General features: G+C 38.5%; 1 protein-coding gene across 6 annotated transcripts; it reads right to left on the reverse strand.

Moving 5' to 3' along the window:
* Window positions 1-959: 959 nt before the first annotated feature.
* disco (disconnected) lies at window positions 960-21,916 on the reverse strand. Of its 6 annotated transcripts, none has more exons than XM_070276237.1 (2): window positions 21,686-21,916; window positions 960-3,293 (listed from the first exon to the last, which is right to left on the reverse strand). In XM_070276237.1, the coding sequence occupies exons 1-2, from the start codon at window positions 21,702-21,704 to the stop codon at window positions 1,678-1,680; spliced, it is 1,635 nt and encodes a 544-aa protein (XP_070132338.1). In that variant the 5' UTR covers window positions 21,705-21,916; the 3' UTR covers window positions 960-1,677. The 6 variants fall into 6 exon arrangements, with proteins under 6 accessions (XP_070132338.1, XP_043067205.1, XP_017097391.2 ...); XM_043211270.2 differs by having other exon boundaries at window positions 21,571-21,915; XM_017241902.3 differs by lacking the exon at window positions 21,686-21,916 and adding an exon at window positions 5,658-6,130 and having other exon boundaries at window positions 960-3,288.
* Between the last annotated feature and the right edge of the window lie 5,360 nt (window positions 21,917-27,276).

The raw sequence follows: 27,276 nt of genomic DNA on the forward strand, positions 1-27,276 counted from the left end.
GAGCCGACGTACATATGAAAGTATGCATGGGTTCTGCTGTTCATTTGAAAATCTTTGTAATTGGTACAGTGTCAGTGCGTCAAGGACGAGTGTGCGACGGAGTGTCTAATTTGTCCATAAGTAGCCTCCAAAAATTCCAAGCCCTAGAACGCTGAAACCCCCAATCCTCGAACACCTATCTTAAACCGACCTAATGCCGCAGTGACCAATGAGTGGTTATTTATATGACGGGGAAGGTGGGCAGCAGGCATCGGTCCGCTGCCAGCTGCCAGCGGACCGTAGTTAGGGGACTCGGTCCAAGCCAAAAACATTCGGCGTGTCACGCCTCCAGAAGAAATAAATTGATTCACAAACACATAAAGCACATACACATGTGTGTATTTACGTATTATATAACAAATACACCGACTGATACACGCACAAGCGCGGAGAGATATTTTGGAAGGCGTTTCGATTAAAAATCCCATCAAATTCAATCTGCACACATTGAAAACTATGTCTGTTCGGAGCACATGTACGCCTCAATATCTGGACGTTCTGCAGCTCTCCAATGAGGCAACTATGTATGTACCAACACCACCAACCAAAAGTCACATCAAAGGCCTTCAGGTTCACCGTCATCAATGTCCATCAGAAACGGTGGAGCGGATTAAAGCTCAATTCGAAAGTGTTCGTGTTCGACAAATTATAAATAATATGGATTTTATTATTACAAAAACAGAGAAAATAAAGTCGAAAGCATAAAGGGTTTCAAGTTAATTTTTTATTTTTTTAGCCGCACAATCGTAACGACGGTACGGAAGATATTCCTATTTCATATGGAGTTAAAACCAATTGCGAAACTGGTCAAATTAGCAGGTTTTTGAAGATAAGATTCATGTTTACTGGGAGCGTCTCAAAAATGTTCTGTTGCGAAAAACTTTTTGTTTTTCCGCAAATAGTTTTAGCCCAAAAAACAATTTCATTCTTTTCCAATTTTGACATATTTATTTTTAATAAAAACTTAAAATCATGTTATACAGTATACAATCGTTTCGTATAGAGCAATACTATTTCTTGGGAGCATTTACATTTTGTTCACTTACGATCTACATTTAGCTGCTTACAGGTTTGGAGCATTCCGTTAGACTTCGGATATGTTTCAGTAAAGCTTACATGCGGTTAGTACTGCAACGCAACATATTTAGGGGTTTCAAAAAAAAAGTACTTAGAACTATTTAATATATGCGTGTATTACCTATTTTTTATTTTAATACTTCGTTGTGCATCCATGGAGATGGCAGGAACCCGAACCCGTTGCCTGTTCTTTCGTCCCAGCAAAAAAAAAAAAAAAACTGAGATCCTACGCACATACACTCTCACACTCTTTGAACCCTGCCGATGCACTGAGGAACAGATTAAATACTATACACATAGATGTTTCTGTAAACATTCATACTTAAAAAAAAATGTATATAACACTAGTTTATATAACACGAAAAAGCTAAATTCCGGATCAAGTCCGTGTTGTAACACCTGGGGTTCAGGGCGGCGGTGTTTAAGAGCTGCCAGCCATTTAATGACCTCTATTCGGCTAATGCATTTTATTTCCACTTCCAATTTCCGCCCCTCTTAAGACGACTTTACAAACAAGAACTCAAAAAAAAAAAAAATTTGACTAAGCAACTCCCCCGCAATTTATACCGATATAGCTGCGTTAGACACCGGTGACGATTTTGGCGGCTGCTGCTGATGGTGGCGCTCAAGTGTTAGATGACTCAGGTGCAAATGATGTTCTGGTTGTTGGGTCTGGTGGAAGGGCTCATGCTTCTGCTGCTGCTGCTGCGTCTTTAGCAGAATCGAGCGGTACATTTCAGACAGCAGGCTCCACATTGGCGGCGACCCACCCAGTGGCTCCACTGGTGATCCACCCGACGGCAAAGCGAACGTGTTTGGCGACTGAGCGGCGGCGGCTGCCGCTGCGGCGGCAAACATCTGTGTCTGCAGCAGTCGGATATGGTGTTGCTCGTCCATTTCCAGCATTGGGGGTGGCAGTAGCCGTCGGCTAGACAGGTCTATGCTGTCACCTTCCAACTCCATGCTGCTTTCTGTGGCGAGACCAAGAGTAGAAGAGGCAGCATCAGCATCGGCAGTGGCATTGGCAGATGTGGAACGGGTCGAATTGGACGCGTTGCTGTCATGTCGCTTGCGTTTTTCTAGAAGCCTGTCCATAGAGAAAGAGCCTCCGCTGGGACTGGCCGATCGCTTCTCCAACTCAAATTCCTTGCTATGAAGAAGCTTTTTGCGGTTATGTTCTTTTTCCGACCCTTGTTCCTGATTTAGTTCCTGCTCCCATTTGCGGTCCCGTCGCTTGTGCAAGCTAAAGTCCAAAGGCTGGTCGCCCCCGTCCTCATCGTCGTTACTGCTGCTGCTGCTGCTGCTGGTGCTGCTGCTGCTCGTTAGGCTCAGACTACAATGCATCTCTTCATCTTGATCTTGGTCCTGGTCGTTTTCCTCCTCGCAAGAAGCAGTCGAGCTGGAACTGTTTGCCTGAATGTCAACGTATTCGAAGCCAACCCCTTCCGCCACATCTGTCTCCGTATCGATGGCTGCCTCAGACTCTGTATCAGGGAGCTCCAGGCAGCCGGAAAGCACGTTCAGACCGGGCAATCGGCCCTGGCCGCCAAACATAACGTACGAGGACTGCGTGTGGTGCGAGTGATGCGGTGGTAGAAGACCAGGAAAAGCTACAGGAAGGTGACCGGCAGCTGCGGCGGCAGCCGCGGCTCCTGTCCCGAACACAGGAAACTGCTGGGCCGTGCGGCCATCATGTGGCGAGATCTTGCGCCGGATGTGTGGTGAGTGCAGCTTTGGGTTCGGATTGGCACTGTGACGGTTCCTGGAACGACGCGAGCTAAACACCATGTTACAGCCTTCGACCGTGCATTTGTGCATTTCCCGCAGGTGCACCGCCGAAAAGTGAATCTTAAGGGCACCTTTGTCGCAGAAGGTTTTGAAGCAGATTGAGCACTGGACTCGCTTCTTTCCCGTCGAAGGATTTATGAACTGTCCCGCCAGGTTAATAGGCGGTGATCCCCAGCGCTTCAGCTTTGAGATTCCGCCAGATGCTGCACCCGATCCGGTCGACCCTCCAGGAGAGCTGGCCGGCGAGGAGGCACTACCCTTCGGGTGGGTGTGCTGGACATGTGGATGTGCGTGCGGATGTGGACCATGGGCGAGTAGATAAGCGGGCGACACGAACGGATTCATCATATGGTCCATACTATTTGGTCTTTCTCTGGAGTTTTGCTGTGCTGAAAAAAGACATGAGGGAAAAAAAAACGAGTCGTTAGAAATGTCAATCATAGAGGCACTCACTCGGTCAATCAGCAATCTCGAACTAATGCCAGGGGTGTCTGTGTGTCAGTCACTACGTGGTGCAAATCCCGTTTTCCATTTTGCCACTGCCTATAAGAAAACTATCTGGAAGCTACGTTATCACCAAGTCAAACAGCCTCTTTTTCCGACAGTGACCTCACTCCAACCTCCCAGTATATGTGGACTAGAACGCATTCTTGAGCTCACACGCCATTTGGGGTACGCACCCGGAGTAGACATTGTTTTAAAGCACAAACAAATCATCAGTGGATTAAATTCAAAACGAAAGACTACGAAAAAAAAGGTCGGTAGCGCTCGAGTGAGCAAACTAACGAGCGAAATGTTACAATTTCAGTAGTCTGCCGTCACATAACTGAAATTGTTTTCAATGCGTTAGAACATTGTATTTTATACACTTGCATATTTATGTATCTAAATAACGTGAAAAAAAGTCATTTCAGATAACTGAAATACAAATGACAAGAAATCCAAGCTGTTCAGTGTCGAAGAATTTCTTAGAAACCTGTAAAGGTATTTCGGTTAAGGAAGGCAAAGAAAATAACTAATAACGTCATGCCCAACTGAGAAACCCACTTGGCAACCAGTTTGTCTTTAACCTAAGTGAAGTGAGATTTGACGAAGTCGGATGGTATAAAAAGATACCTACTCTCACGCGGTCGTGTAAGCACAAGTTTTCTCATTTGTTTGAGCCAAATCGCTTACAGCTTTTCGGCCTTTTGGCAATTAAATTCGCCTCTGCGACGTCAGCGGCGGCGACCTGTGGCGATCCCGTCAGATTCATTCCGTTCGAATCCACACCCTCCCAATACCATCCGATCTAGCAGCTTAGCCGAGTATTTTATTGTTGCATTCAAGCTACCGTAAATTTGCGCACCCCAAATGAGATGGGAATGCTTAAAGAGGGTATGAGGCGGGAAAGCTCCAACTGGGGACAATTGCTGGATTGGACATGTGGCAGTAACATGCGGATGATGATCTTGTGCGATGTCGCGGCTTGCTATCTGGAATCGATCTTAAAAGTCGAACATCGCTGGCTCAATGTCAGCGAAAACCTTACCAATACACAGATACAATGACTGGAATACATCTACAACGAAGATACACGGATACTTATAATAAAAACACTCTCACAGTGTAGCTTCGGCAACCAGGAGATGGAGATTGCGGACTTTTATAGGGCTCATTAGTAACGATAACAACAATAGCATTAAAATGACTGTAAGTACACGGCGAAAATCCATTGTCGAGTGTTGGAAAAAAAAATTGTATATTCTTTCTCGTGACAGAACTGACTAAGGTTAGGTTAGGTTAGCTAGTCGGTCTCTCATCTCATCTCTCATTAAATGACTTCCTTAAATATGAGGCTTTTCATTATATTTGTGTAACTTCTACTATTGACTAATACGAACTATAAATATTACCTACCCAACTTTACTGTTCAAACTTTAAATTCAAAAAAAAAAAAAAAAAAAAAAAAAAAACACTAAGTTTCAACTAGGACTAGTGCTTTTGTGCTTTTTGTTGCAGTGTATCGCTTGACAGAGCCAGGTGATGTATGTATGTATATGGGTAATTATTTTTGTCAAGCGCAGAAATGCAGACGGGGAAAACCAATCACATGACTTGATGGTTTTTTTTTTTTTTTTTTTTTTAATTGTTATTATCGGCACCATTGCCAGCCGTCAGCGGCTAGCAGATTGGGCAACAAAATGTTGAATTACCCTGAGAATGAGTGAAGAATTCCGAGGTCCAGAAGACTCAAACACTAGCAACGCAAACCCATACGATCCGCGTTCACTTTGGCTTCTCTAATTGCTGCTATAGTTTCCCGCAATAGAAGTAGTACATTATAATAAAAGCGGCAATAGCAATAATAGTTTCAGAGAAGCTGTTGCTGTGAGGGTTGGGGTACTGGTGATCATAGTTTCGAAGAAGAAGAACCATGTTTCAGCGCCCAATTTGATCAGACTAAAATCTCAACTAGAACTTTGACATTTGACTTTGTTCTGATGAGTGGCTCGCCGTAAGACGAATTTTATGTATGTATGTATTATGTATTTTTCTTTCTCGAACGACAAACTCCAAAACTCTGCAGTAGAAAACTATATGGATTTTAATTGTCACACATGCAATAAAATTATTGTTTATTGCCTCTGCCAGCGATTGATGATATAGTCCTAATCTTAACAATCTTCGAGGCTCTCCGACACAAAATGCGGAACTAACGACTACCGACGGCAATTCGAGCTCGAAAAAATTTAAGTTGTGTTTTCACTTACCTTTAATAAAAATTAAAGACAAGACGGTTTTTAATTTACGTAACTCCTATTGTTCGTATAAATTTCACTTTAATTGTTGCAATTGGTTTTTCACTACGTTTCCATATAAAAAAAAAATCAGTTAGTCAAATTTCCGACGCAGTGGTTCACTTTCATTAGCTCAATAGGTTTTTTTGAAAGTTCGTTTAAAGTTAGGTTTTATTATAGAGCATTGTTGCCGATATTAAAAAAGTTTCTTGTCGTTCGTTTTAAAAGACGACCACTCTAACGCTAGTACAAAACAAGAAGTGGCGGAACCGAGATTCGGTTTAGGATGCGGGCACGAGTGCAGTGTACGGTATACGCTACGCGGAGTGCGGTGTGCAGAGGCTAAGCAGAGAAACGAGAGAACCACTTCTTCGGAAGACGTGGGTGACAATGATTGTCGCTGTGTCGGCGACGTGGTTACGAGGCAGCAGCGGCAGCGAATGCTGCTCTGTCGCAGTCAGCAGGCAGAAAAATGTAACAGCGACGACAAATGCGACGCACAGTCAAACACTCACACGCGTGCGGACACTAACACAAACACGGTTGGGGGTGGGTGACACTTTCGTCTCGCTCGCTCCCGTTAGAGACACGCAGTGTTGGACAAGTTTAACGCAACTGCCCCACAATTGTCTACCTGAAAACGACGAGTAGATGCCAATGCTATGGTGCTGTGGTTAATGTTAGTATGTTTGTGTGCGTGGAGAGACGACATGGACAAAAAAGAGTCGAGAGTGGCGGTGCGAGAGAGCGAGCTATTGAAAATGGAATTGGCCTTCCCTGAAGCGGCTGGCTGTGACACATTGTCGCGATGGGTCACTAGGAGAGCCAAAGGAAGAGCGAGCAGGAGGGCATGTGCGAGTACCCATGTCAGGCGTCTTGCTCGCTCAGCATAGTAGCGCTTCGGGCGAGTTAGTCTGGCATGAAGTCGGCAAAGCAGTGCCCAACGAAGAGAGGTGTCTTGGTTCGCTCTTAATTCTCTTAGCCGTTGTGTTGCATGGTCGTTTGGCTAATTTGTATGCGTCGGAATAGAGACGCCTATATGTGAGCGCGTTTCAGCTATCGCCAGCCCGCTTGCACACTGTCGTTTGAATGGACGAAACCAGAGTGAGTTGACATGCGACAAATGTATTTGTGCTGCTGACCACACAAACACAAAACCGTTCGGTCGCACATCAACGACAGCCAAACGGAACGCTCCTTTGATTGTGTGAGTGCGAGTGTGTCGCCTACAGCAAGTTTGCGTGTGACAGAGTCGAAACGAGTGGCTAGGACGCCGAATGAAATAGCGATGGCCAGCACTAGCACCTAGCTTGTCGCTGCAGCGTCGCTGCCCGCATATGCCATATGTGTGTACATAGTTCACGTTCGCTGCCGGCTGCCAACGGCCAATTGTCCACTACCCGCTACCAGTACTCAATGCCCGTTCCTGACTCCACCCTTTCCCCACATCGTTAGCTGCTTTGTTATTGTCGTCACACGCTGCTTTTTGCAGTTCGGTTCCCTTCTTTTAAAATTTTGTCATTTGAGGTCTTGTCCGCCGCAAACAGTTTGTTGGAGAGAGAGAAGGAACCGGGACCCCGAGCGCTCTGCCCGTCTTCTTCTGGCACACACAAATATTTATTTGGGCCAGATTCGATGTGTGTGCCAGAGTGGTGTGTGTGCCTCTCTCTTGCTTTACTGGCTGCAGATATGCGATTGCGATTGCGCCACAATCGACTCGACAGTGTGTGCGTGTGTCGCACGCCTGTGTGGGTGCACGGATGTCACACATAGCTCGACACTTTGGAGGCGATTGGACTTCTACCGTCGTCCTGCACCAATGGAATTCGAGCACTTGGCCGGTGACAAAGGTCCCGAAGAGTCGCCGACGTCGCCAACGTCGTCGTCGTGTTTTTGTCGCTGCGCTGTTCTACATTTTTAGCTCCTGCTCATGTTCCTTTCGCTTCTGTTAGTTCTCCACCAAACCCAAACACCGTTTCTTATTCCCCGTTTCCATTTTTCCTCTGAGTCTATGTCCGCTTCGCTCCTCGTCACCTTTGCCATCCGTCTACATTCTTTTCTTTTATGTAAATCGTAAAAATTTTTACACACACATACAAAGCATTAAGTATATGTATATACATAAATGTATATATAAAATTTCGTATGTATGCATTTCGATAATCATGGGGAAATGGAAATGTATTTATGTGGCCACTTGCACTCTGTAGATATGTATTTAAGTATGTATTTATATACTTATGTATATATAAGTATACATACATATGTTTGTATGTACATCTGACGGTTCAGTTGTGTTTTTCTTTTGCCTACTCCCCCTGTTCATTGTGCTTTGGTCCTTTTCATTGCTTGTAATTACGGTCCGTGATTCCGTCGAATTTCGTTCTTATGTACATATTCATTATACATTAAAGTTATATACATATTTATATGTGTGTATGTGCATACAAATAACCGTAAACACATACATACATACATACATTTAAAAAGTCAGATAGCAAGGGAAGGTCAGCGGCCCCCATTGCCACCCATAGGAACGCCCTTGGGTATAACTATTGTTAAATATGTTGATTCTGACGATTTTTACGGGCTCAGAATAACTTAGGCTCATTTTAAAACAAATACTTACTACATAGTTACGTAAAAAACGTCACATCGGAAGATTTTCAACCATGGTATAATGTAAAACTAATTACAAAAAGGAAACCTGTAAGATTAAACCTGTAACATAATTTATTTTAACCGACAACACTTTCGGTTGGAAATTAATACATATGTATGCACATCTGTACATAATAGGGGGTTGTAAAAAAGGGGGAATAGAAAGAAATATTAAAATGACTTATTTTTTGCGCTAAATTCTTCAAACCGGTAACTTTGTGAGTTAAATTAATTACTAAGACGGACCGGATATAGGTCCGGTACATCGGATCTGTACATCCAGATATGTACATCGCAAATTAAGTCTAGTATTGAGTGATATACACTGCTGGTCTTGGGTTAGACGCACTCAGTTTTCCAATTTGTTTTATATTTTTTATTTGAATGATTATTGAAAAAGGGCTAATATGAAAAAACCTTGGTTATTTAATAATATTCAAAATATTATAAAAATATAACATAAGTTGTTTTTTTAAACATTTTCTTCAAGCAACTTAAAATAAGGCACATTTTTCTTGTGTGTACTATATTATTTAAAAAACAAATTATAACTGTAATACTGCCTACTGGAGGGTATATTATATGAAACAGGGTGGCAATCGGATTTAGTTGACTGATCAGTCAACTAGTTCCATCGTTTATGGAATTCAAGTATCCGATAAATTTTGTACAATATGAATTTTGACATTTTTGATTGTTCAGTCATGTAAGCAGCTATAGGATATAGTTCGACGATCCTAATTAAAATTGGATGATCATATTAATAGGGAAGACAAGAAAGCACGGGTATAGTCGAGTTTCCCGACTTCCCGACTTGGTACTTACGAGTTGTACGAGTCTGCATGCCAAATCCTAAAGCTCTATCTCTTATAGTTTCTGATCTTAAAGATCCACGCGTTCATACAGAGGGACGGACGGACATGGACATATCGACTCGGCTGTTGATGCTGATTAAGGAGATGATGCCTTCTCTATGTTACATACATTCACCAGACTACAATAAACCCTTGTACTCTTCGAGTACCGGCTATAAAAAAGAATTCATAGAAAATCTCAACCTTCAAATTTATAAAAAAAAAAAAAACCAAAGCTATGGCATATTCTAACCACTAGATACATACATACATATGTACATATATGGCAGATAAAGCATTAAATGAGGTCGATGAGTGTTGTATTGACTTATGTATGTATGTAATGATTTTACTATGCATTACATAACCACTTATGTATACACTGCGTTTAAAATTTAAAGGAAATTGATGTTTGCAAAGTTTGAAATCGATAGCCTAAAATCTGAAAGACAGGGCCCCCGAAAGGAAGGGTCCCTTGTAGGGCCTCTTCTCATTGGTCAATTTCCTTGTTGCTCCAGGGGCCCTAAAGATCTAGCTAAGTCGAATCTAAGCGGCCTTGCTAACAGACTAGTTCGCGTAGTATAAGACAGACGGGCATGTTTATTTTAATTCAGGAGGTGGGTCGGCGTTTTCTAAAATACTTACATTAATTAAGTATTTATTCATTCATTTGAATTAAAATTCATTTAACTCATATATTTTAATTAAAGTACATTTAACTCAATTATTTTAAATTTGAAAAATTTTTTTTCAAAATTAATCTTGTAATAACCTTAAGCAAGCTCGTCCGAATGTGGGGCTTTGAAGTTTTAGTTGTTTGAAATACATGGAACATTGCAATTGAGCGGAATATTTTTTTTCGAATAGAAAACAAAGTATAAATTGTTCCTCTCATTTTTTTTACTTTGTGTTTTTTAAAACTCAATAAAAACTAAAAAATTTAAGGAATATAATTTTCAGATTTGTAAAATTCTGATCCACGATACACGAGATTTACGTTTTGGGGTCGGGAAAACGCGTGGTAAAAGTTTGTTAAAAATTTGATTTGCGTGAATACCATACGAGTCCAAGTTTCAAGTGTGATAGTTCTATCTCCTAAAGTCTTCAAGATCCACGGGTTTAATATTTGTACACGTTTCTCCTCTAAAAATCAGCCGATTTGGTTGAAACTTGTTTTCCAGATAAGATAATAATTATAATACATATATAATAAATATTAGCTATAGAAATATTTTGGCATCATAAGTTTTTCAGAATACTTTCCCGTACTGGCGCTACAGAAATTTGTGATTTGGGGTTGGGGAAGGGGGGTGTAAAAAAATTTGAAACAAACTTGAACTGCGTGGGTATTAAAGGAGTCTCCAATCCAAATCCTATAGCTCCATCTCTTATAGTCTGAGACCTACGCGTTCATACGGACGGAAGAATATATGTACATATATTCTTTATAGGGTAGGAGACATTCAACGAATAAAATCTTCAGAGGGTTCATAAACTTTTTAAAGAAAATTATAAACTTTCATAAAACAATTTTTGGGGATAAATAACAAAATGCTTTATATTTTAAATTTTTTTATTTTTCTTTTATAATTAAGATATGGTCCACAAAAATCATATGCATACTTGTTTCGATACTAAAAATAGAAATCATGACTGTACTTGCTCAAGAAAGCCTGTGGCGCGGATGTACATCGCAGATGATTTGGAGAACAATATGGGAAAAATGTTTTTAAGTATGAGCTGTGACTCAGTTGCCTGGGTTATATGTTAGCGTTGAACTATATCGAACGTCCGCCTTCCCATGGGCCTTGGACCTAGCTATTTGCCCGAGTTTCGATTTAGGTCCGGGAATTTTGTGTTGGACCAGAATCGTCCGTAATCGATGTGGCTTTGAAGTTATTAATGGATTTTTAATAACGTTTGTGTCGGCGTAAATTGTATTTAAAAAAAATGAGGAAGAGCGATCAAAAACGAAAAATCTGAAACGATTTATTGACACGAAGTCAAGTACGCACCGCGGCGGTCATGGGAGAAATTTATCTCATGCAATCCGGTGTCTGATCTATGTGCCCGTTTTGCCGTCAAAGAAACGCACTCCACAGGGCCCCTGTCCCAATCCACTTCACCTTGCCGAGGACGACAAAATGTAAAAAATGATTGATCGATTTATTCTTGGACTTCGATTTGGGGTACAAAGGGCGCTGTGCCGTGTTAATAAAGAACTTTACACATCCAGTCCATTGGATCAGAGGCAGAATTGGACTTGGAGCGATTGGCCTTCCTCCGATTCCCTGACTTCGATTTCGATTCCAACCGAGCGAAGATGACGATGTCGGCGACAGCAACGATAATCGGTATAATATGATAGCAATTATTTATGAAATCTGGACGGGAGATTGGAAGTGGGAATGACAAGAAAGACATACCCATGCTTGATTAATGAAAGCAATTCGCCATACAATGGAAGAGAAAGGAAAATCGAAAGTGTTGACTAGCATAGACCAACTGCAGGGGGCAAAGCAATAGCAACAGACCCTGGAAATGTTATTGTGAAATGGAAGTAGAATGGTGTGGAGTGGAGTAGAGGAGGAGGAGACAATTCCATTTTTCTGGTTAACTTTTTAAATTCTAACAAAATTAAAAAATAAGAGTTCCACATACACACCGAAGCAAAACCTCAAAATAAATAGACTCTGATACCATTGAAGCTACACACGTCTTTGATAACTTTTTTAATTCATTTCCTAAGGGCCATTTTGGAATTCTATGGGAGGTAAAGGACAATTTGTGCTTCCTATATACATATTTGTGATAAGTAATCTGCCAGTTTTAAGGACATCGACTACTGATTTACAGAAAAGTTAAAAGAAAAAGTAAAAGAAGAAAATTACACACTCATACATACACACATATGTGTATACATGTTTATATATGTATATACATACATAACTGAATAATGTCGATCGAAGCCAGATCGTTTGCAAAGTACCTTAGAAAAGACGTCAATTTTTTTATATGTAGATAGATGAGTGTTTTTGATGAAATGGTGGCGCGGAAAGGGATTCCGTACGACGGAATATGTATATTGCGTTTGCATGTTCTTGGTGGTGTTAATCGCTCAGTGCCCTTGACAAATTCTCAATGAAATTGAGAGGTCCATGCGGCCTTTCTAAAGCACTCGGCTATTACACAATCGCGAACTCAGGTAGGCAGGGTCTTGGAATCGGGAAAGGGTGAAGAGGGAAATGTGTGGAAAGGGAGGAAAAAGGACATGGGTAGAGAACGAAAACTCTGTTGTTGGACACGACCGGCGGTTACCATGAATATGGCACATTATGTACCTAATAATTAAGTGAAAGGGATACAATGGCTTCATGAGAACTTTGCTAACCGGGTGATAAAACCCCTGCACGCCGAAAGGGTTTTGTTTCGCTTCCAACATGTCGTCGAAACTTTATAATGGCCCCTTATATAAATCCATGCCAACTGCGAGACTCGCCCACTGTAGAATGGATCGCATTTTTTGTTTTAACATAGGCAGACGAACGAAGGACGAGGAACGAAAAGGACAATCAGACAGACGCAAGACAGCTAAATGCCATTGCCGCCAGAGAGCAGAGAAGGTCGATTAGCAAGTTCGACCTTAAACAAAGCCGCTCAAATTTTGGGGCCCAGAGGTTCCGTCATAAACAGCCTCGAATTCAAATTGCCCAAGATCAGTAGCGGAGGTGGCGGCGGCGGCGGTGGAAAACAGGTACCGGCATGCAACTCGTATGTATACCTGCGACAGCCCGCTTGTCGCTGACGACGACACGCACATGTGGAAGTGCAGGGCGACTGGGCGTCTATTTGGTCCATCAATTTATCAAATTCAGTTCGTTGGCATGTCTGAGTCAAATCGCTGTCCCATTTCTTAGCCTCATGTATTTGGGCCTATGAGAGCTTCCATTGTCTGACTAAATAGTCTGGCCGAACTATTTTGTGTTCTTAAGGGCGAGTCATGGCTGATTGGGAGAAAAATCCAACTACTGTCTTCTATTAGTGTTATGAAAACGATTGACCGTACCATACTGACCCGTATTAAAAGGAATTTATTTATAGAATAGTCAAAGTGTAGATCTGTAATAATTGGATTTATAAACAATTTAATACAGTCACCGTAATCGGGTAAGCGAAAAAACAATTTTTTTGTTAATAAAATTTTAGGTTGTGAATGCCAAGAGAAAAAATTGTGGATTGCAATGAAATATTAACTCTTCTTGCCATATGATTGACGAAGAGATTGAGAGACATTCTTTAATGTGCAAACTAACTTATTTAAGGGTTTTTAAGCTAACAAAAAAATGAGAAGCTAACTTTGGGGAATCCGAGTTTAATATAGATACCTCTCTAGTCATGTATATTAAACAAAGAAAGTTATATTTTATGATATGGACAAGCATTACATTCTTATGATTTTGTTTCGACTTTCTTACGATTTTATATTTTCCATTTAATTTTCAATTGTCGGCTAATTATGCGAAAAAAGAACACCAAATCCAATATATACATACATAAGATCTTATAATATAAGAATTATGTTGTTGGATTAAAATAATGAGTTGTTTGGAGTTAAAAAAGTATGGTTTTTTTAATATTTATTGTTAAAGGTTTGGGTGCTAAAATATTTTAAATGCTAATTTTTTGTAGAGTTAAAGAATTTTTATTCAGCTTTCTTAAATTGTAGTATTTATGACTATGAATCATGAACAAGGTACAATGTATTAAATTAGGAAACAAAAGTATTTTCTGTATCTGGTAATATTTTAATTTTGATGAAAAGGCATATAAAGATTATAATGGATAAACATGCGAATCCTGAAAAATGTACAATCGTACATGTAATGAAAAATTGATCGCTTTTCCTTTTAAAATTATCGCCATTCCACTGATAAGCAGGAACGAATTGCTGATCCATTGCTGATAACAAATTCCATTCAATGCGAATTAAGTGCTTAAGGTACTACATATTTATGTGGTTTGGTAGGAACGAAATAAAAAAAATAAGTATTAGATAAGATACTAGATAATAAGTACTACATATTTACTACATAAAAAATTTTGAAACAATCGCATTTACTAATTTTTTTTAATCGTATTTTTTACTACCTTGCTTTAAATAATAAAGTAACTTTAATTCAATGTTACTTCTAATTATAAAGATACATACATGGTCCAAAGATCTCCTAATTGAAATTTTGGTGTTGATTTAATTATTAATTTGATTTAGTTCAATACCAAAACGACCTCACCCCTCTAAAACTTTTTAACAGTATATAAATTATGGAGTATTCATTTGAAGCAGAGGTCGGCACCCCAATACATTGATATGATTTTACCGCATTAGTGTTAGTAACGTATAGCAGAAAGTAGGCTTTGAGCATGACGTTTCACACATTTATACTGTGTGTGTGTGGCAGAGCTCGGGCAGAGAAATTTCCTATGCCCCCGAGATAGGGCCGTGCCGACCTCTGATTTGAAGTATTAAATACCCGTTGAACATACCTTGCAGAGAGTATCATAAATGTCGGCCAGCTTTATCCTATAGCTGTCATATCCGACATCCAAAGCGATCCAGAAAAATATCAATTTGAAAACATTGCGAATAAAAAGAAAGGGCGACGAATCAGAGAATAGGAACATAAAAACAAATGGTTTTTTCCATACATATGTAAGTGTATGCTGTACATCGATGAACATGAAATTTTTTTCCCCAGATTTCCGAGTTTTTAAATATATTTAATAGTTCCTAATGCTTTAAGGATCGACTAACTATACACGGTAATTGATACGTGTATGTATGTATGTTTCGAAAGAATAGGTCAACTTTATTGCCCATATAATGGACACTTTCAATATTTATCTTACATCTTATCTTACAAAATTATAATAAAACAAATAAATAATTTAGAATTAAAATTAATAATAATTATAAATAATTATTCATTTTACCATACATAAGCTGGCATTGGGGAATAGATCTGGTATAGATCTTTCCTGTCTGAAAACTAATATGGATGATGATTTTTGCCTACAATGCGCATCAATTACTCCATCCTTACAGCAGACACTTGAATAATACGAAACAGCTATCAGCAGTTGCAACAACAAAGGAGGCTTCTTGGTTTTTCTCGAGAGATTTCCGAGAGCCTTTGTTCTTCACAAGATGGGATCGAATGTAGACTGTTGTTTAATATTAAATATTATGCCCGAATTACTGCAGATGTTTCCTAGAGATTAACTATTGAACTGACTCTGATACTGTTGGATCGCATTTTTTACTGAAAAATTCAGCGCATTCCGTTTCCAAAAGATGGTTATTCCTGATATGTACATATGTATGCATATTTTTATACCCATATTTTTCTTTTAGATCATTATACCCTTGCGGAGGGTATTATATTTTCGTCCAAAAGTGTGCAACGCAGTGAAGGAGACATCTCCGACCTCATAAAGTATATATATTCTTGATCAGGATCACCTCCTGAGTTGATATAAGCATGTACGTATGTCCGTCTGTCTGTTTCTACGCAAACTAGTCTCTCAGTTTTAAAGCTATCGACTTAAAACTTTTCACCCACCCTTCTTTCTTTTGCACCCAGTATATATGTCGGAACGGCCGGGCTCGGCCGATTACATCCTTTAGCTGACATCGGAAATGGTATAAATTTGGTTTTTTTAGAGTTAGAGAGATCGGATTTTGCATGGGTGCTGATTTTAATAATACGCAAAATAATACGAAATACATTAAATTAATGGCAATCATGTAATAAATGTAATTAATGTAATTTTTTGTATTTTTTTTTCTAAGCAAATTTTTATTGATATCATATGCTCATCTGTGGATGGGCCCTTTTAGACTGTATTTGGAAACCTGGATGGGTGGTACAGCTAACACATTAACACAGCTTAAGCACATTGAAAAAATCAAATAGGTAAACAAAACAAGAGGAAAAAATGGATGATCAACACGAAAAATCGAAGAGCAAATTCAAATTGACAAATATCCAAAAGACTCCTAGTCAGACTTTTAAAAACCTCAGTCAAATGGTCAATGAATAACCGAATCAAATTTGAGAAAAGTATACCGGGTTAGCTCAGAGTGAAACCATTTAATTCAACAACCGAATGAAAAGGTTCGCTTTTGACAAGTTGTTTAAAGGGTCCATAAATGAGACTTATTTTTTTTTAAACGGTTAACTGTTATGTATTTGCAAGCTTAGGTTTTATTTAATGAATAGAATGTCTTATTATTAGATATTCTAAGTTGGTATGCAAGGGTACATATTATTATGTGTGTACATATTTTATGATGTTCAAAAATTTTTTGTGTATTTATAAAAATAATATATTTAAGTTCATCCTACGCAACCTATTGTTTCATTTTAGTGGAACAGCTTATTTAAAAATGGTAACAGAACTGAATCGTTTCAGGGTATTTTTTCAGCCTCTCCAGTAGCCACACCCATACTAAATACTATATCTGGAGGTTTATGGTTGTGTGAGATGACGACCACACATCAAGTAATAATTATAAATTTTTTGGGGTAGGTTTTCTGCAGATTTTTGTTTGTGTTTGCGAGGGAAACACTGGGATATATTGTGTTCGTAGGTCGGCACAAACTATTAAAAGACATTAAGGGTTTCACCCTAGCGGGCATGACTCTATTTGTATGTGTGTGACAAGTACACACAGATTCAACGGCATTTAGGAAACGAATTTGCCAGCCTCCATTATTTGTATATGTACTGGATAACAACCCCGGTTCCCATTGCACTACAGCTTCTATCTGGGGATTATTTTTGTGGTGTGGCTTACAATTTATAATTATGCATTGTGACATGACACAAAAGTGGAGTTTGATTCACATGATAAGTAATATTCGATGGAGTGAATAGCTTCATAACTCAGCCAATAGTTCCATGGAAGAAGCGCGACGACCAAAATATGTACTGATTCTTAGCAGACAACACACTTTGAAAAATGTTATACTAAATTAAATTTGTATACCCAGTACTCGTAACCACGCAAATCAAGTTTGTGTCAAAATTTTCCACGCCCTTAAAAACCCCCTTCTCGCCCTTAAAATTTCATTGTAGCTCCAGATTAAACAAGTTTTTGGAAAATGTTTTGATGCTATACTTTTCCAATGGGTAATCCTTACCTACGATTATAATTTCGATCGGACAATTTTTACAGAATTGTAGACTTTTTATTCTGCTTCTCAACAGAATTGCTTCAGTGGTTTTTACCCAAGCACAAAAGTCTGTCAAAAATTTGTTGGCTAAGAGTCCATACCTTTAGACTTTAGTAAAAGTGTGGGTGGAAGAGATGAATATAATATAATAGGGAAACTAGACTGCAGTCATCCCTACGAGTTTTTTTTACATCTTTATCAAGAAAGGAAAACTATTTTCGGGCGGGGCCGAACTTGATTTACCCTTGCAGTAAGGATCGGATATACTTGTATATGTATCATAAATATCGGACACAGTTAATAAATTGTTATAAGAATTTTATTATGAAATCAATTTATTATAATACCAAAACTTGGAAAAAGTTTAAAGTTTCTATTTTCAAATCACAAAATTTTTCTGATCGTTCAGTTAAAAAGGAGCTTTAAGATATATGTAGTTCGCGGATCTGTATAAAATTTGTAAGGTTTTATTATGGTTTTTATAATAAATTGGTTGTATAATGAAATTCTCATAGGGATCGGAGAACTGTATTCGATATTTTCGATATATATCCGATCCGATATATCCGAAATCCGATTTTAACTGCAAGGGTATACCATCTTCGGCTCCGCCTGAAGTTAGCTTTTCCTTCGTATTTCTATGCCTTCAATTAGTTTTCCCTAATAGATATATATCTAGAATTTGGATCAGGTTGTAGAATAATGATGTATCACTCGTTTTTAAATTTCTGATGAAATAATTTTAAACATTGATTCTCATCCCTTATGTGCTTGTTTCCTATTGGCCACTGTGCGAGCGTTTGTATTGTATGACGTGTCCATCCCTCTTCAGATATGTAAAGCCAAAAAAAAGGGTGTATTTATCGCACTAAAAATTATTTTAACTCATAACTTTCAAAGAACAATGATAATTTTTCAATATAATAAGAAAAAAACGAATAAAACTTTTAAAATGACAAAATCGAATTAATTTTTACCCGGTACTCGTAGAGTACAAGGGTATATTGAATTCGTATGAATGTATATAACCGAGAGAAGGAATCATCTCCCACCCCATAAAGTATATATAAATATCAGGGCTATGCATATATAATAAAACCACTATTCGCGGACATCGAAAAATGACTTGCGAAATTCTCTTGGAAATTCTAGTTTTTGCATTGCATTGTCACTGGAAATGAAAAGTGGATCTATTTTCAAAACCCCAAATGAAAAAAATCCTATGTTAGCCCAGGCCAGCCGACCCAATCCCAATCTAGGCAAAACCGTTTCGGCCGCAAAGCCATGCTGAGCGTTTTCCGGGATCAGGCCGGAATCGTTTGGTATGAGCTCCTAAATCCGGGTGAAACCGTTAATGGCGAACGCTACCAGCAACAATTGGGAGAATTGAAAGAATCTGCTCTAAAAACGCACAGAATACGCAAAAATGTCCAGAATACGCAGCTCAAAACCATTCTTTTGGACGACAACGCGCTATCACACCGGGCAAGAGGCACCAAGGAATTGGTAGCCACGTTTGGGAGTCCTTACCCCATGCGGCTTATTCACCAGACTTGGCTCCATCAGATTACCATTTGTTCGCCAGTTTGGGACACGGATAAGCCAACCTTAAGAGACCTTAAGAATTGGCTAGAAGACTGGTTTGGGTCCAAGGAAAAGAAATTCTTCTGGCGAGGAATTCATAAATTTCCCGAAAGATGGGCAAAATGTGTGGCTTCTGAAGAGGCATACTTTGAAGATTGAAATTGTCACAATTTTTATACCCTTGCAGAGGGTTTTATAAGTTTGGTCAAAAGTGTGCAACGCAGTGAAGGAGACATCTCCGACCCTATAAAGTATATACATTCTTGATCAGGATCACCTCCTGAGTTGATATAAGCATTTCCGTCTGTCCGTCTGTCTGTTTCTACGCAAACTAGTTTCTCAGTTTTTAAGCTATCGTCTTGAAACTTTGCACACACGTTTCTTTCCTTTGCACGCAGTATATAAGTCGGAACGGCCCGGATCGGCCGACTATATCCTATAGCTGCCATATAACTGATTGATCGGAAATGGTATAACTTTTTTCTTTTTAGAGTTAGGGAGTTCAAATTTTACATGAGAGCTATTTTTGGCAAAATACGACATGTCAAATTTCATAAGGATCGGCCGACTTTATCTTATAGCTGCCATATAACTGAACGATCGAAAATGGTTTTTGGTAGAAATACCAATTTTGGTATTTTTGAAGATAGAAGTTTCGGACATTTTTTATTATAATAAATTGGGTTATATTATCATATTCTCTTAAGGATCAGCCAACTATATCCGATGTTTGCGATATATATCCTTCGGCTCCGCCCGAAGTTAGCTTTCCATTCTTGTTTTTCTTTCAATCGTAAAAGTATGCAAAAAATATTTTTTGCTGAGAATACTTAATGTGTGGGTTAAAGAGATGATTGTTGGCTATAATATAGTCGAAAAGCTCGACGAAAGCTGTCCTTTCTTGTTTTTCGATGTGTTCCATAAGTTCCATAGCCAGCTAGCCAAAAAAGTCCTATTTAATTAAAAAAAACAAGAAAGGAAAGCTAACTTCGCGAGGAGCCGAAGTTGATGTACCCTTGCAGTTAAAACCTGAAATCGCAAAAATCGGATATAGTTGGTCCCTCCTTATGAGAATATAATAATAAAACCAATTTATAACAACGCAAAATCTAAAACTGAGCTTAGCCTTAAAATTGAGGGACTAGTTTGTGTAGAAACAGACAAACGGACATACGGACATGCTTATATTAACTCAGGAGGTGATCCTGATCCAGAATATATTTACTTTATAGGGTCGGAGAGCTTCCTTCACTGCGTTCTACAATTTAGACCAAAATTATAATACAAGGGTATTAATTATAATGCAAGGGTATAACAAGAAAAGGAAAGTTAACAAGAAAGAAAAGTTACTTCATGAATTTGATAAACCCTGCAGTTAAGTTCGAGTATGTATTGCAAATATCGGATATAGTGGGACGATCCTTGGAAGAATTTCATTATAAAACAAATTTATTAGAAAACAAAACTAAAAAAAGAATTAAACATCTTTCTCAAAAAAATACCAATGTTGGGTCATTTCCTATCGCCTGACTGGATGTTTCTACGCAAACTAGTCTCTTGGTTTTAAAGCTATCGATTTTAGACTATCATCTTTCATTTCTTTGCACGTAGTATATAATTCGGAACGGACGAAATCGGACTACTATATCTTACCGTTTCTATATATATGATTGATCAAAAATCCATGGGGTGGGAGATGATTCCTTCTCTCGGTGTTTTTTAATTAAGATAGATTTTTAAGATAGAGAAAACCTTAAGATAGGTTTTTTTTGAAGATAGAAGCTTTGGACTGTCTTCAAAATTGGTTTTTTTTCCATAAGAATTTGGCAACTATATCCGACATTTGCAATATATATCCGATCTTTACTGCAAGGGGTAATTAATTTCTCAATAACAGTCAAGCTTTGTAGTTTATAAATACGGTATTGAAACCAATGCCTCCAGGCCTTAACTATTTTTAGAAGGCAGAGTGTGAAGAAAGCCCACCTACACGGTCTGAGACAACCTTAGAAGTCTACAACTGTGTGATTCGCACAATGAAAAGCCGGATTTTTGTGGCAGGTAGGGATCCGTGTTCCTATCAGCATCTCTACTTGCAGGACATGGCCAGCAGGGAAACAAAGCTCACCGTATATTTTTCAGCATCGATCTACTGACCATTAGCCCCAATTCAATGACGAGTCCTCTCTTCGCCCCTTTGTTTTAACCATCCTAGAGTATGAAACACTGAGTGCCGTTACTTTTGTTGTCCGTTTTCGTTGTTCGTAGATTGCGATGAGATTGTTTTCAAAAACGAATGAAGATGGTGTCGAGCGATAGCTGCCGCCTGGTGACTGATGTTCCGTCCCCATCGAGTCCCCATCCCCGCCATTTATGACGCCTCCCCCAGCCACCAACTCTCTGCCGCAGTCTGGACCAACAAAAGCCGTAAAAATTGCGGATTACAATCGCGGATTTCCATCGCACAATTGTTTATTATTGCAGCTCCATTCCCCTCTGTGCGCTTTCCATGCCGTTTTTATTTTCCCGTTTGTCTTTTGGGGCACTTACCGCGATATTCAACTGCCCCCTGCTCCCGACAATATTTTCCCAGCTTGCTCATAGTGACAGCCGCAGCGACAAAAAACGACGAATATGACTACAATGACGCGGGTTCATTTCTTACTCGTAGCTTTAGATACCATGCCCAGTCAGACTAACTGGGCATACCAGGACTTGTTGTTGTAAAAACCAAAAAAAATATTTTTTTTTATAGATAGGATAGCGTGCGTTTATAAAAAAAATACTAGATAATATGTCTTTTTGATTTTTAGTTTGGGACATTGACATTGAAGTGACAGAAATTTTAAAACTTAGAACTTTTAAAACTTTTATAGATAGGACAGCGTGCGCTCATACAAAAATATATAATGATATGTCTTTTTGATTTTTAGTTCGGGATAAGTGACAGAAATTTTAACTTGTAATACTTGTCAATACTGCCTTTTGTGAAATAGGAACAAAAGGCAGTATTGACAAGTATTACAAGTTTCCCAAAATATAGATTTATTAACTTTTTACTATTTACCTTGTACAAATTGTAAACAATAGCACAGGGTGCTAACACTGTCGCATCATTCAAGTATTGCTGTCTCTCCCTTTTTGTTGTCTTTTTATGCCTGTTTCACGCGAAAAAACATTTGTATCTGTCAGTGGGCGGACGGCCCACCCAAGGGTATTATAGATATCACTCTCACCTAAGGCTTCTTATAGACAAAAAGGAATTCCTTCCGTTTGCCCGTTGTTTGCTTTGCTTCCTTGCTGACTTGACGACTCCCCGAAATTGAGATTCTTAAATTTGCTAATTTGTGAACTTTTCTGGCCGCATTACAATTCGCTGTGCTCTGCGCCCTTGTCTTTTTGGTCCTTAGGTATGGGATTCGCGTGTCCTTTTGCGTGGCCCTTCTTTCTCTGGTGTCTGATTGTTTTCCCCCCCTTCGAGTATTTGCCGTTCTTTATTCCTTGTTATTACTTGAGTCATCGGTTCTTCCATTTACCCCAAGCTCTCGTGCATTTCGAGTCTATTAGCCAGCTAATTTTTTTTGGCCACTCCCTACCCCCACACCTTTGGTCAAATCACTTAAGGCCAATAACATTTTAATTTGTGAACCTTTAAAAAAAAAACAAATGAAGCATATTTCGCCTTTCCACTCCACAATGTGGGAATAATAATTTAATGAATAAATGTGTTAGCTTGATAACTGAGTCTCGAGTATGAAACAATGGACATGACATAATAGTTTAGGGGGTGACTCTTATCAAAAATATATATACTTTGTAGGTCGGAGATGTCTCCTTCACTGCGTTGCACACATTTGGCGAAAAATATAATACCATCTGCAAAAAGGGTACTGCAAAAAAAAAAACGTCAATGAAAGGTTGTTAAAGATAGAAATCCATAGAAGTCAACCTTAATAAAGCGTAAATAACTATCTTTGTAAATGAAATCATCCTACTTTTTGAAAACTTTGTATGAATTTTTGGCAAACCAAACAATATAATTGGTTGATATAACTTATTTTTAAATCAATCGGAAAATATTAGATAAGCAACACTTCAGTTTTTATTTGAATTAAAATCCATTGAAGGTCCTGAATTTCTCTGCGTCCTTTAATTTAGTATATTTATCGACTTATTTTGGAAAACAATTATAAAAATGTATAATTAAGGGGTGTTTCTACCTTGGGGGCCCCAAAACCTGCCTTTTCTAGAATTTTTTTTTCGGAAAGTATGATAGGTATGAGTATGAAATTTCAGCCAGTTTTAGAGTACAGTTTTTTAAAGCTTTACAATTTTTACACAAGGTAGAAGCCCCTTTAAATAGATTACAGAATATTTCACATCGAATGATGGTAGCCCCCTGGGTAGCGCCCTGATTGGTGGCGCGCAGTGTATATATCGGATCGAAACTATCGGATACTAGGTAACCGAATTGTATGAGAATCCTTTATTCGTTATTAAAATAATTTTGTTTAGTACAAATTTATAAACAATTATGTATTAAGTTGGAGTTTTACTTTGAAAACTCCAAAGCTATGTCATTTCCTATATATAACTATAGTATTTAGTCGACCCATTCTGGCTGTTTCGACATGTAAATATATACATACTGTGTGCAAAGAAGACAGATAAGTTTTATCGACTCGGCATCAGCAGTCCAAGAGGCCGATAATAAAATATTACAATTACCCTCATCCTAAAAGCCGATTACCGCAACCGACAAAAACACCTATACTTGATGTGCTCCAGAAACTCCAAAAAACAACTTTTTGAATCGCACATTGTACATGTAACATATAAAATAATCATATACGTCATATAAGTTTACGTAACGCCCTTCTTCACAGCTGTACACGGTCGACTGCACAACATTGGTATCTCCACTTATAGGACTTTATTATACCCTTGCAGAGGGTATTATAATTTTGTCCAAAAGTGTGCAACGCAGTGAAGGACATCTCCGACCCTATAAAGTATATATATTCTTGATCAGGATCACCTCCTGAGTTGATATGAGCATGTCCGTCTGTCCGTCTGTCTGTCTGTCTGTCTGTCCGTTTCTACGCGAACTAGTCTCTCAGTTTTAAAGCTATCGTCTTGAAACTTTGCACACAGCCTTCTTTCTTTTGCACGCAGTATATAAGTCGGAACGGCCCGGATCGGCCAACTATATCCTATAGCTGCCATATAACTGATTGATCGGAAATGGTATAACTTTGACGTTTTTAAAGTTAGAGAGTTCAAATTTGACATGAGAGCATTTTTTGGCAAAACATTACGACATGCCAAATTTCATAAGGATCGGCCGACTATATCCTATAGCTGCCATATAACTGAACGATCGGAAATGACCCAACTTTCGTGTTTTTGAAGATAGAAAGGTGGAATTTAGTACAGATTCTATTTTTGGTCAGTTGATCCAACCTACTAAATTTCATAAGGATCGGCCGACTATATCCTATAGCTGCCATATAACTGAACGATCGGAAATGACCCAACTTTTGTGTTTTTGAAGATAGAAGTTTGGTATATTTTTAGGTTTGGTTTTTGAATTATATTAAATTGGGTTATATTATCATATTTTCATAAGGATCGGCCAACTATATCCGATGTTTGCGATATATATCCGGTTTTAACTGCAAGGGTATATAAACTTCGGCTCCGCCCGAAGTTAGTTTTCCTTTCTTGTCTTGTGTTTTAAAGTTATTCCAGATATAACCGAGGTATCAAAATCTGCGGAAGCTAAAGAGCAATCTCCAAACGAAACATCCACCTATTCCAGCCGCTAGCTTTTCTTTCTTGTTTTTAGAATCTTTACTCAAACATCTCCGACCCTATAAGGTATATATATTCTTGATCAGGATCACCTTCTGAGTTGATATAAGCATGTCCGTCTGTCCGTCAGTCTGTCCGTCTGTCTGTTTCTATGCAAACTAGTCTCTCAGTTTTAAAGCTATCGACTTGAAACTTTGCACACACCCTTCTTTCCTTTGCACGCAGTATATAAGTCGGAACGACCGGGATCGGCCGACTATATCCTATAGCTGCCATATAACTGAATGATCGGAAATGGTTTTTGGTAGAAATACCAACTTTGGTATTTTTATACCCCTGCAGAGGGTATTATAATTTTGTCGAAAAGTGTGCAACGCAGTGAAGGAGACATCTCCGACCCTATAAAGTATATATATTCTTGATCAGGATCACCTCCAGAGTTGATATGAGCATGTCCGTCTGTCTGTTTCTACGCAAATTTTCTCTCAGTTTTTAAGCTATCGACTTGAAACTTTGCACACACCCTTTTTTCCTTTGAACGCAGTATATAAGTCGGAACGGCCGACTATATCTTATAGCTGCCATATAACTGATTGATCGTAAATGGTATAACTTTGGTGTTTTTAGAGTTAGAGAATTCAAATGTGACACGAGAGCTATTTTTGAAAACACATTACGACATGCCAAATTTCATAAGGATCGGCCGATTATATCTTATAGCTGCCATATATCTGAACGATCGGAAATGACCCAACTTTCGTGTTTTTGAAGATAGAAAGCTGGAACTTAGTACAGATTAGTCAGTTGATCCAACCTAAGAAATTTAATTAGGATCGGCCGACCATATCCTATAGCTGCCATATAACTGATTGATCGGATATGGTTTTTGGTCAAAATACCAACTTTTGTATTTTTGATGATAGAAGCTTGATACTTTTTTTGAGCTTTATTTTTTATAAATTGGTTATATTATGATATTCTCATAAGGATCGGACGACTATATCCGATGTTTTCGAAATATATCCGGTTTTAACAGCAGGGGTAAATCAACTTCGGCTTCGCCCGAAGTTATCTTTCCTTTCTGGTTTTTTCTATCTCTTTCATTTCTTCTTGTATTGTTGTAGTATTTAAGTCCATTTCTTACAAATTGAATAAGTAATCGAGAAAAAAAAAGTTTGTTTCATTTGGTTCATGGTTTACATTTTATTAGAGGTTGAACATGCATATGCTGAACATGGAATCACTTTTGCTCCCCACTGTACATATGTTGCCAACGAGAAGCTCTTAAGACAATTTTGTGAAGAGATATAATTTTGATCAAAAGTGTGAAACGCAGTTAAGGAGACATCTCAGACCCTATAAAGTATATATATTCTTGATCAGGATCACCTCCTGAGTTGATTTGAGCATGTCCGTCTGTCCGTTTGTCTGTCTGTTTCTACGCGAACTAGTCTCTTAGTTTAAAAGCTATCGACTTGAAACTTTGCACACACCCTTCTTTCCTTTGCACGCAGTATACAAGTTGGAACGGCCGGGATCGGCCGACTATATCCTATAGCTTCCACATAACTGAACGATCGGAAATGGTTTTTGGTATAAATACAAACTTTGGTATTTTTGAAGATAGCAGTTTGGGACTTGTTTTTAGATTTTTTATTTTAGTTAATTAGTTTTATTATGATGTAATCATAAGGATCGGCCAACTATATCCGATGTTTGCGATATATATCCGGTTTTACCTGCAAGGGTATATAAACTTCAGCTCCGCCCGAAGTTAGCTTTCCTTTCTTGTTTTTTGTTTAAGTTAGAACTATGGAACTTTTAATATCGGGCTCAATCTTGTGCCAAATTCCTAAAGGATCACCTGACAATATAGTATCGCTACCATACAACTAAACGATCGAAGCGACACAATTTTTTTTTTAAGATGGAAATATGATATTCTTAGAAATTGGTTTTATAATAAAATTTTCATAGCGAGATATATCCGGTTATAACTGCAAGTGTATATAAACTTCGGCACCGCCCCAATTTAGCTTTCCTTTTTGTTTTTGTTATTATTTTTATAATTCCAATAAAGTTTGGGAAATTACGCCTGATATAATCGATCCTATGTCGATCACTTATTTTAAGTTACCACTTAACTGCAGTGGTATATAAACTTAAGTTCAATTGTATGTTAAAGCTTGTATATTGACTTCATTGAAATTTTAGCTGAAATTAAACCATTTATCTCGTTTTTACCGAAGGACTATAATAAAAATGCTTTCATACAGAAAGGCAGCACTAAATCGGGCAAAGCAAAAGAAGTGCGCATTAATTAAGATGTGAAACCTTATAAATTTAAATTAAAACTTTCAATTTAAACTTTTTGGTGCCCGCCTCCACAGGCTCAATGCCTGCTCCATACAGACAGGTCTATGATACGTTAATTGTGGGCGT

This window comes from Drosophila bipectinata, chromosome XR (genome assembly GCF_030179905.1).
Source record: "Drosophila bipectinata strain 14024-0381.07 chromosome XR, DbipHiC1v2, whole genome shotgun sequence".
Taxonomy (NCBI): domain Eukaryota; kingdom Metazoa; phylum Arthropoda; class Insecta; order Diptera; family Drosophilidae; genus Drosophila; species Drosophila bipectinata.